The sequence below is a fragment of the Ranitomeya imitator genome, chromosome 9 (genome assembly GCF_032444005.1).
Source record: "Ranitomeya imitator isolate aRanImi1 chromosome 9, aRanImi1.pri, whole genome shotgun sequence".
NCBI classification, from domain to species: Eukaryota; Metazoa; Chordata; class Amphibia; order Anura; family Dendrobatidae; genus Ranitomeya; species Ranitomeya imitator.
Window position 1 is genome coordinate 9,775,675 of NC_091290.1, and position 12,161 is coordinate 9,787,835.

The 12,161-nt window shown below is 47.4% G+C and overlaps 1 protein-coding gene across 4 annotated transcripts in view; it reads right to left on the bottom strand.

Moving 5' to 3' along the window:
- MAPK8IP1 (mitogen-activated protein kinase 8 interacting protein 1) overlaps nucleotides 1-12,161 on the bottom strand; it is a 67,378-nt gene that overhangs the window by 30,775 nt on the left and 24,442 nt on the right. The window contains exons 1-2 of one of the 4 annotated variants that reach the window (XM_069740258.1): nucleotides 8,830-8,998; nucleotides 8,690-8,785 (exon numbers count right to left, since the gene is read on the bottom strand). The exons of 2 other annotated variants lie outside the window; for them this stretch is intronic. In XM_069740258.1, the coding sequence (XP_069596359.1) occupies nucleotides 8,690-8,742 (53 nt within the window). In that variant the 5' untranslated portion in view covers nucleotides 8,743-8,785; nucleotides 8,830-8,998. Of the gene's footprint in view, nucleotides 1-8,689; nucleotides 8,786-8,829; nucleotides 8,999-12,161 lie in introns of those variants that run through there. One more of the 4 variants, XM_069740257.1, reaches the window with a different exon arrangement.

A 12,161-nucleotide genomic window follows, 5' to 3' on the forward strand; every position in this document is an offset into this window, starting at 1 on the left:
CGCAAAGAATGCCCCCTTGTGCCCGTCACCTTCCTTGGTATAAACAGATCCTCAGCGAGATATTTGTATTGTCCCCTTATATACTTATACATGGTTATTAGATCGCCCCTCAGTCGTCTTTTTTCTAGACTAAATAATCCTAATTTCGCTAATCTATCTGGGTATTGTAGTTCTCCCATCCCCTTTATTAATTTTGTTGCCCTCCTTTGTACTCTCTCTAGTTCCATTATATCCTTCCTGAGCACCGGTGCCCAAAACTGGACACAGTACTCCATGTGCGGTCTAACTAGGGATTTGTACAGAGGCAGTATAATGCTCTCATCATGTGTATCCAGACCTCTTTTAATGCACCCCATGATCCTGTTTGCCTTGGCAGCTGCTGCCTGGCACTGGCTGCTCCAGGTAAGTTTATCATTAACTAGGATCCCCAAGTCCTTCTCCCTGTCAGATTTACCCAGTGGTTTCCCGTTCAGTGTGTAATGGTGATATTGATTCCCTCTTCCCATGTGTATAACCTTACATTTATCATTGTTAAACCTCATCTGCCACCTTTCAGCCCAAGTTTCCAACTTATCCAGATCCATCTGTAGCAGAATACTATCTTCTCTTGTATTAACTGCTTTACATAGTTTTGTATCATCTGCAAATATCGATATTTTACTGTGTAAACCTTCTACCAGATCATTAATGAATATGTTGAAGAGAACAGGTCCCAATACTGACCCCTGCGGTACCCCACTGGTCACAGCGACCCAGTTAGAGACTATACCATTTATAACCACCCTCTGCTTTCTATCACTAAGCCAGTTACTAACCCATTTACACACATTTTCCCCCAGACCAAGCATTCTCATTTTGTGTACCAACCTCTTGTGCGGCACGGTATCAAACGCTTTGGAAAAATCGAGATATACCACGTCCAATGACTCACCGTGGTCCAGTCTATAGCTTACCTCTTCATAAAAACTGATTAGATTGGTTTGACAGGAGCGATTTCTCATAAACCCATGCTGATATGGAGTTAAACAGTTATTCTCATTGAGATAATCCAGAATAACATCCCTCAGAAACCCTTCAAATATTTTACCAACAATAGAGGTTAGACTTACTGGCCTATAATTTCCAGGTTCACTTTTAGAGCCCTTTTTGAATATTGGCACCACATTTGCTATGCGCCAATCCTGCGGAACAGACCCTGTCTCTATAGAGTCACTAAAAATAAGAAATAATGGTTTATCTATTACATTACTTAGTTCTCTTAGTACTCGTGGGTGTATGCCATCCGGACCCGGAGATTTATCTATTTTAATCTTATTTAGCCGGTTTCGCACCTCTTCTTGGGTTAGATTGGTGACCCTTAATATAGGGTTTTCATTGTTTCTTGGGATTTCACCTAGCATTTCATTTTCCACCGTGAATACCGTGGAGAAGAAGGTGTTTAATATGTTAGCTTTTTCCTCGTCATCTACAACCATTCTTTCCTCACTATTTTTTAAGGGGCCTACATTTTCAGTTTTTATTCTTTTACTATTGATATAGTTGAAGAACAGTTTGGGATTAGTTTTACTCTCCTTAGCAATGTGCTTCTCTGTTTCCTTTTTGGCAGCTTTAATTAGTTTTTTAGATAAAGTATTTTTCTCCCTATAGTTTTTTAGAGCTTCAATTGTGCCATCCTGCTTTAGTAGTGCAAATGCTTTCTTTTTACTGTTAATTGCCTGTCTTACTTCTTTGTTTAGCCACATTGGGTTTTTCCTATTTCTAGTCCTTTTATTCCCACAAGGTATAAACCGCTTACACTGCCTATTTAGGATGTTCTTAAACATTTCCCATTTATTATCTGTATTCTTATTTCTGAGGATATTGTCCCAGTCTACCAGATTAAGGGCATCTCTAAGCTGTTCAAACTTTGCCTTCCTAAAGTTCAATGTTTTTGTGACTCCCTGACAAGTCCCCCTAGTGAAAGACAGGTGAAACTGCACAATATTGTGGTCGCTATTTCTTAGATGCCCGACCACCTGCAGATTTGTTATTCTGTCAGGTCTATTAGATAGTATTAGGTCTAAAAGTGCTGCTCCTCTGGTTGGATTCTGCACCAATTGTGAAAGATAATTTTTCTTGGTTATTAGCAGAAACCTGTTGCCTTTATGGGTTTCACAGGTTTCTGTTTCCCAGTTAATATCCGGGTAGTTAAAGTCCCCCATAACCAGGACCTCATTATGGGTTGCAGCTTCATCTATCTGCTTTAGAAGTAGACTTTCCATGCTTTCTGTTATATTTGGGGGTTTGTAACAGACCCCAATGAGAATTTTGTTACCATTTTTCCCTCCATGAATTTCAACCCATATGGACTCGACATCCTCATTCCCTTCGCTAATATCCTCCCTTAAAGTGGACTTTAGACAAGACTTTACATAGAGACAAACCCCTCCTCCTCTCCGATTTTTACGATCCTTTCTAAACAGACTGTAACCCTGTAAGTTAACTGCCCAGTCATAGCTTTCATCTAACCATGTCTCGGTTATTCCCACTATGTCAAAGTTACCTGTAGATATTTCTGCTTCTAGTTCTTCCATCTTGTTTGTCAGGCTTCTGGCGTTTGCGAGCATGCAGTTTAGAGGATTTTGTTTTGTTCCAATCTCCTCACTGTGGATTGTTTTAGAAATGTTCTTACCTCCCTTCTGAGTATGTTTTCCTGGGTCGTCTTTGTTCGAGTCTAATGTTTTTCTTCCCGTCCCCTCTTCTTCTAGTTTAACGCCCTCCTGATGAGTGTAGCGAGTCTTCTGGCGAATGTGTGTTTCCCAGGTTTGTTGAGGTGTAGTCCGTCTCTGGCGAGGAGTCCATCATACCAGTAATTCACACCGTGGTCCAGGAATCCAAATCCTTGTTGTCTGCACCATCGTCTTAGCCAGTTGTTTGCATCAAGGATCCTGTTCCATCTCCTGGTGCCATGCCCGTCTACTGGAAGGATAGAAGAAAAAACTACCTGTGCATCCAGTTCCTTTACTTTCTTCCCCAACTCTTCAAAGTCCTTGCAGATTGTCGGTAGGTCCTTCCTTGCCGTGTCATTGGTGCCAACATGTATCAGAAGAAATGGGTGGACGTCCTTGGAGCTGAAGAGCTTTGGTATCCTATCGGTCACATCCTTGATCATCGCACCTGGAAGGCAGCATACTTCTCTTGCAGTTATGTCCGGTCTGCAGATGGCTGCTTCGGTGCCTCTCAGTAGTGAGTCTCCCACCACCACCACTCTTCGTTGCTTCTTGGCTGTACTTTTTGCTGTCACTTGTTGCTGTGTGCCCTTTTCTTTTTTGCTTGCTGGTATTGCTTCATTCTTAGGTGTGCCATCTTCATCCTCTACAAAGATTTGATATCGGTTCTTCAGTTGTGTGGTTGGTGATTTCTCCATGGTCTTCTTGCTTCTTTTGGTCACATGCTTCCACTCATCTGCTTTTGGAGGTTCTCTGACACTTTTTGCACCTTCTGTGACCAGTAGAGATGCTTCTGTTCTGTCTAGAAAGTCTTCATTCTCTTTGATGAGTTTCAAAGTTGCTATTCTTTCTTCCAGACCCCGCACCTTTTCTTCTAAAAGGGCCACTAGTCTACACTTCTGACAGGTGAAATTGGATTCTTCTTCTGGTCGATCTGTGAACATGTAGCACATGCTGCAGCTCACCATGTAGGTTGTCACATCTGCCATGTTGCTCCTAGATCCTGCTGACTTGCTGTGTGTTTTCCTTCTTGTGTAATCTACTCAGCCAAGCTCTCTTGCAATAATGTCCTACAGGCAAAAATTCGCGCGCCGTAAGGCGCGGTTTGGTGATGCTTTCGAAGCAGCTGGTCCCGGCTGTACCCAACGATCTTCTAGCTTAGGGAGACTTCGCTTCTCCCAGAAGGCACCTGGAATATGCAAATTAGCCTCCTGAAGCTTGAATCCCTGGTTTGGTGATGCTTTCGAAGCAGCTGGTCCCGGCTGTACCCAACGATCTTCTAGCTTAGGGAGACTTCGCTTCTCCCAGAAGGCACCTGGAATATGCAAATTAGCCTCCTGAAGCTTGAATCCCTGGTTTGGTGATGCTTTCGAAGCAGCTGGTCCCGGCTGTACCCAACGATCTTCTAGCTTAGGGAGACTTCGCTTCTCCCAGAAGGCACCTGGAATATGCAAATTAGCCTCCTGAAGCTTGAATCCCTGGTTTGGTGATGCTTTCGAAGCAGCTGGTCCCGGCTGTACCCAACGATCTTCTAGCTTAGGGAGACTTCGCTTCTCCCAGAAGGCACCTGGAATATGCAAATTAGCCTCCTGAAGCTTGAATCCCTGGTTTCCTAACGTCCTAACCTGCCCAATTCCAGCCTTGCTGAAGCCTCCCCAGATCATCACCGATTCTCCACCAAATTTCACAGTGGGTGCAGACTCTGTGGCTTGTCCGCCTCTCCAGGTCTCCGTCTAACCATTAGACGGCCAGGTGATGATCTGGGGAGGCTTCAGCAAGGCTGGAATTGGGCAGGTTAATCTTAGTGAAGGACGTATGAATCAAGCCACAAACAAGGTGGTCATCCTGCAAAAACAGCGGATTCCTTCTGCTCAGACAATGTTCCCCAACTTTGAGGACTGGTTTCTCCAGCAGGACCATGCGCCATGCCACACAGCTATGTCCATCAAGGTCTGGATGAAGGACCACCACATCACATCCCTGTCATGGCCGCCCAATCTCCAGACCTGAACCCCAATGAAAACCTCTGGAATGTAATCAGGAGGAAGATGGATGGTCACAAGCCATCAAACACAGAAGAACGGCTGACATTTGTGTACCAGGAGCAGTGTGAACGACTGGAGGAAATCATGAAAGCTGAGATTATCAATCATGGTTATTCCACAAAATATTGATTTCTGAACTCTCCCCGCGTTAAAACATTAGTATTGTTGTTTCTAAATGATTATGAACTTGTTTTTTTGCATTATTTGAGGTCTGCAAGCAATGCATTGTTTTGTTATTTTGACAATTTCTCATTTTCAAAAAATAAATACAAAATTTATTGCTTGGAACTTCGGAGACGTGTTGTCAGGAGTTTATAGAATAAAAGAACAGTTTACATTTTACACAAAAATATACCTATAAAGAGAAAAATCAGACAAACTGAACATTTTGCAGTGGTCTCTTAATTTTTGCCAGAGCTGTATATACACATACATACATATATACACACATACATGCACATACACACATTATATATATATATATATATATATATAGTGGCCCGATTCTAACGCATCAGGTATTCTAAAATATGCATGTCCACGTAGTATATTGCCCAGCCACTGAAGTCACATGGTTAAAAAATAAAAAATAAACATATACTCACTCACCTTCCGATGGCCCCTTGTAGTTCGGTCACATGACCGTGACGTCATGGCAGGTCCTTCTCCCATAGCATCCTTGGCACCGGATCCTGCCGCTTGCATGGAGCGGTCACCGGAGTGTCACGAAAGGTGAGTATATAATGATTTTTTATTTTTTTTTAAATTATTTTTAACATTAGATGTTTTAACTATTGACACTGCATAGGCAGCATCAATAGTAAAAACTTGGTCACACAGGGTTAATAGCGGCGGTAACGGAGTGAGTAACCCGCGGCATAACGCGGTCCGTTACTGCCGGCATTAACCCTGTGTGAGCGGTGACTGCGGGGATTATGCGGGCGTCGACTGCAGGGGAGTAGGGAGGGACTAATCTGACTGTGGCCGTCGCTGATTGGTCGCGGCAGCCATGACAGGCAGCTGGCGAGACCAATCAGCGGATTCCAAGACAGACAGAGGCCGCAACCAATGAATAACCGTGACAGACAGAAGGACAGACAGACGGAAGTGACCCTTAGACAATTATATATATAATAATATATATATATATATATATATATATATATATATATTAACTGATCATTTTATACGTGTCAACACAGGAGATGACATGCAGAAGAGAACAGAAGCTGCTTCTGACCTCCATAAAACAGCGCCACCCCTGTAGATGGCCGTATCTCGTACTGCAGCCCAGGCTGCTGATACAGAAACAAAAGCAGAAGTTTTAAATGTGAACGATCCCTTATATTGTCTTCAGAAGAAGAGAGGAGAGAAAAAAGTCCGGGCAGCAGATCTTACTTCTCTACATATAGAAGTATGTCTAAGCATCATCTGATACTCAGGAAACTGTCAGGAAATGTTTATGTCAACGTTGTGTCCTAAAATATTATTTATAGCATTTATCCATCCATACACTCAACCATCCATGCTTCCATCGGTCCATCCACGCATTCACAAGTCCATTCATCCAAGCTTCTATCAATCATAAATGCATCCCTCCGTCCATCCATACATCTGTCCATCCATCCATGTGTTCATCCATTCATCCCTCTATCTGTACGTCCATCCATCCATCCGTATGTCCATCCATCCATCCATACGTTCCTCCATCCATCCACGCGTCCATACATCCATCTATCCGTATGTCCCTCCATGCATCCCTCCGTCCATTCATCTATCAATCCATCTGTACGCCCATCCATGCATCCCTCCATCCATCATCCATACATCATCCATCCATGTGTTCATCCATTCATCCCTCCATCTGTACGCCCATCCATCCGTACGTCCATCTGTTCCTCCATGCATCCATCCATCCATCCATGTGTTCATCCATTCATCCCTCCACCTGTACGCCCATCCATCCATCTATCCGTTCCTCCATCCATCTATCCGTTCCTCCATCCATCCATCTATCCGTTCCTCCATCCATCTATCCGTTCCTCCATCCATCCATCTATCCGTTCCTCCATCCATCCATCTATCCGTTCCTCCATCCATCTATCCGTTCCTCCATCCATCCATCTATCCGTTCCTCCATCCATCCATCTATCCGTTCCTCCATCCATCCATCTATCCGTTCCTCCATCCATCCATCTATCCGTTCCTCCATCCATCCATCTATCCGTTCCTCCATCCATCCATCTATCCGTTCCTCCATCCATCTATCCGTTCCTCCATCCATCCATCTATCCGTTCCTCCATCTATCTATCCGTTCCTCCATCCATCCATCTATCCGTTCCTCCTCCATCCATCCATCCATCCGTTCCTCCATCCATCCACGCGTCCATCTTACCTGGCCACATCCTAACGGCCGCCATAGTGGATCAGACCTATTTTCATTCCTACAGTCAGCGGCAGCTCCGCACACAAAGATCCCCACAGTAATGGGTTAACAACCACATACTATGAGGGCAGATATGGCAGCAGACCTCTCCTGGCCGCGGACTGACCCTGTCCTGTGAGGAGAAGTCTCCAGATACAGAAGAGAACTGTCAGTAACTCAGCTGGAAGGGAAAGGGTTAACATCGCAGAGAGAAACCGCACCTGATCCGGTGCAATAAATGCCGCCACATGCTGCACAGTGTGCACACCGTCACCGTCCATCACAGAGGTACATGATGCTGCACAGTGTGCACACCGTCACCGTCCATCACAGAGGTACATGATGCTGCACAGTGTGCACACCGTCACCATCCATCACAGAGGTACATGATGCTGCACAGTGTGCACACCGTCACCATCCATCATAGAGGTACATGATGCTGCACAGTGTGCACACCGTCCATCACAGAGGTACATGATGCTGCACAGTGTGCACACCGTCACCATCGATCACAGAGGTACATGATGCTGCACAGTGTGCACACCGTCCATCACAGAGGTACATGATGCTGCACAGTGTGCACACCGTCCATCACAGAGGTACATGATGCTGCACAGTGTGCACACCGTCACCGTCCATCACAGAGGTACATGATGCTGCACAGTGTGCACACCGTCACCATCCATCACAGAGGTACATGATGCTGCACAGTGTGCACACCGTCCATCACAGAGGTACATGATGCTGCACAGTGTGCACACCGTCACCGTCCATCACAGAGGTACATGATGCTGCACAGTGTGCACACCGTCACCGTCCATCACAGAGGTACATGATGCTGCACAGTGTGCACACCGTCCATCACAGAGGTACATGATGCTGCACAGTGTGCACACCGTCCATCACAGAGGTACATGATGCTGCACAGTGTGCACACCGTCACCATCCATCACAGAGGTACATGATGCTGCACAGTGTGCACACCGTCACCGTCCATCACAGAGGTACATGATGCTGCACAGTGTGCACACCGTCCATCACAGAGGTACATGATGCTGCACAGTGTGCACACCGTCCATCACAGAGGTACATGATGCTGCACAGTGTGCACACCGTCACCATCCATCACAGAGGTACATGATGCTGCACAGTGTGCACACCGTCACCATCCATCACAGAGGTACATGATGCTGCACAGTGTGCACACCGTCACCGTCCATCACAGAGGTACATGATGCTGCACAGTGTGCACACCGTCACCGTCCATCACAGAGGTACATGATGCTGCACAGTGTGCACACCGTCCATCACAGAGGTACATGATGCTGCACAGTGTGCACACCGTCACCATCCATCACAGAGGTACATGATGCTGCACAGTGTGCACACCGTCACCGTCCATCACAGAGGTACATGATGCTGCACAGTGTGCACACCGTCACCGTCCATCACAGAGGTACATGATAACTACATGATGGGCGGATAAACACAAACAGCAAAAAAGACTCACCACTCCTCCCAGCGGTTCTCCAACCAACTCCCATCATCCTCGCTGGATTCCATCTGGTCGCACCGCGGCCTCCGCCTCACCTCACCGCGGCCTCACCTCCACCTCACCGCGGCCTCCGCCTCACCACACCGCGGCCTCACCTCCACCTCACCGCGGCCTCCGCCTCACCACACCGCGGCCTCACCTCCACCTCACCTCACCGCGGCCTCCGCCTCACCTCACCGCGGCCTCCGCCTCACCGCACCGCGGCCTCACCTCACTGCCTCCCTCGAAAACACGCGTCTCCCTTCCCCTCCGCTGCGCATCTCTGCTCATTAAATATAGATGGCGGCGAGTGTCTGACAGCAGCACAATCTGGCCGGTGTTTGGTTTCAGAGAGCAGCCAAACCCTGACCGTCCGGGGGTCGGTGAGCGGCTCCTCTCCGGGGGCTGAGTAATGGACGACACCGGAGTTATCATCATCTAGACCAGGACGTTTATAGGAACTACACAGCCCAGCATGCCTCGGTGCGAACACACAGAAGTGTAATCTCAAGTCCTGGGATCCACATGGAAATATTTGCAACAGAATCTACACAAAAGCCCCCACAATAGTGTGAGAGCCGGAGATCCCCCCATAACAGTATGACAACCGGAGATCCCCCATAACAGTATGACAACCAGAGATCCCCCATAACAGTATGACAACCAGAGATCCCCCATAACAGTATGACAACCAGAGATCCCCCATAACAGTATGACAGCCGGAGATCCCCCATAACAGTATGACAGCCGGAGATCCCCCATAACAGTATGACAACCGGAGATCCCCCATAACAGTATGACAACCAGAGATCCCCCATAACAGTATGACAACCGGAGATCCCCCATAACAGTATGACAGCCGGAGATCCCCCATAACAGTATGACAGCCGGAGATCCCCCATAACAGTATGACAACCAGAGATCCCCCATAACAGTATGACAGCCGGAGATCCCCCATAACAGTATGACAGCCGGAGATCCCCCATAACAGTATGACAACCAGAGATCCCCCATAACAGTATGACAACCGGAGATCCCCCATAACAGTATGACAACCAGAGATCCCCCATAACAGTATGACAACCAGAGATCCCCCATAACAGTATGACAGCCGGAGATCCCCCATAACAGTATGACAGCCGGAGATCCCCCATAACAGTATGACAGCCGGAGATCCCCCATAACAGTATGACAACCGGAGATCCCCCATAACAGTATGACAACCAGAGATCCCCCATAACAGTATGACAACCGGAGATCCCCCATAACAGTAAGACAACCGGATATCCCCCATAACAGTATGACAACCAGAGATCCCCCATAACAGTATGACAACCGGAGATCCCCCATAACAGTATGACAGCCGGAGATCCCCCATAACAGTATGACAGCCGGAGATCCCCCATAACAGTATGACAACCAGAGATCCCCCATAACAGTATGACAGCCGGAGATCCCCCATAACAGTATGACAACCGGAGATCCCCCATAACAGTATGACAACCAGAGATCCCCCATAACAGTATGACAACCGGAGATCCCCCATAACAGTATGACAACCAGAGATCCCCCATAACAGTATGACAGCCGGAGATCCCCCATAACAGTATGACAGCCGGAGATCCCCCATAACAGTATGACAACCGGAGATCCCCCATAACAGTATGACAACCAGAGATCCCCCATAACAGTATGACAACCGGAGATCCCCCATAACAGTATGACAACCAGAGATCCCCCATAACAGTATGACAACCGGAGATCCCCCATAACAGTATGACAGCCGGAGATCCCCCATAACAGTAAGACAACCGGAGATCCCCCATAACAGTATGACAGCCGGAGATCCCCCATAACAGTATGACAGCCGGAGATCCCCCATAACAGTAAGACAACCAGAGATCCCCCATAACAGTATGACAACCAGAGATCCCCCATAACAGTATGACAACCAGAGATCCCCCATAACAGTATGACAACCAGAGATCCCCCCATAACAGTATGACAACCAGAGATCCCCCATAACAGTATGACAACCGGAGATCCCCCATAACAGTATGACAACCAGAGATCCCCCATAACAGTATGACAGCCGGAGATCCCCCATAACAGTATGACAGCCGGAGATCCCCCATAACAGTATGACAACCAGAGATCCCCCATAACAGTATGACAACCAGAGATCCCCCATAACAGTATGACAACCGGAGATCCCCCATAACAGTATGACAGCCGGAGATCCCCCATAACAGTATGACAGCCGGAGATCCCCCATAACAGTATGACAGCCGGAGATCCCCCATAACAGTATGACAGCCGGAGATCCCCCATAACAGTATGACAGCCGGAGATCCCCCATAACAGTATGACAGCCGGAGATCCCCCATAACAGTATGACAGCCGGAGATCCCCCATAACAGTAAGACAACCAGAGATCCCCCATAACAGTATGACAACCAGAGATCCCCCATAACAGTATGACAACCGGAGATCCCCCATAACAGTATGACAACCAGAGATCCCCCATAACAGTATGACAACCAGAGATCCCCCATAACAGTATGACAACCAGAGATCCCCCATAACAGTATGACAGCCGGAGATCCCCCATAACAGTATGACAGCCGGAGATCCCCCCATAACAGTATGACAACCAGAGATCCCCCCATAACAGTATGACAGCCGGAGATCCCCCATAACAGTATGACAACCGGAGATCCCCCATAACAGTATGACAGCCGGAGATCCCCCATAACAGCATGACAGCCAGAGATCCCCCATAACAGTATGACAACCGGAGATCCCCCATAACAGCATGACAGCCGGAGATCCCCCATAACAGCATGACAGCCGGAGATCCCCCATAACAGCATGACAGCCAGAGATCCCCCATAACAGTATGACAGCCGGAGATCCCCCATAACAGTATGAAAACCAGAGATCCCCCATAACAGCATGACAGCCAGAGATCCCCCATAACAGTATGACAGCCGGAGATCCCCCATAACAGTATGAAAACCAGAGATCCCCCATAACAGCATGATAGCCAGAGATCCCCCATAACAGTATGACAGCCGGAGATCCCCCATAACAGTATGACAGCCGGAGATCCCCAATAACAGTATGACAGCCGGAGATCCCCCATAACAGTATGACAGCCGGAGATCCCCCATAACAGTATGACAGCCGGAGATCCCCCATAACAGTATGACAGCCGGAGATCCCCCATAACAGTATGACAGCCGGAGATCCCCCATAACAGTATGACAGCCGGAGATCCCCCATAACAGTATGACAGCCAGAGATCCCCCATAACAGTATGACAGCCGGAGATCCCCCATAACAGTATGACAGCCGGAGATCCCCCCATAACAGTATGACATCCGCAGATCCTCCATTACAAGAATAACGGAAGAAGGTAAATTATTTTTGCTCTTCGTGGTTTTTT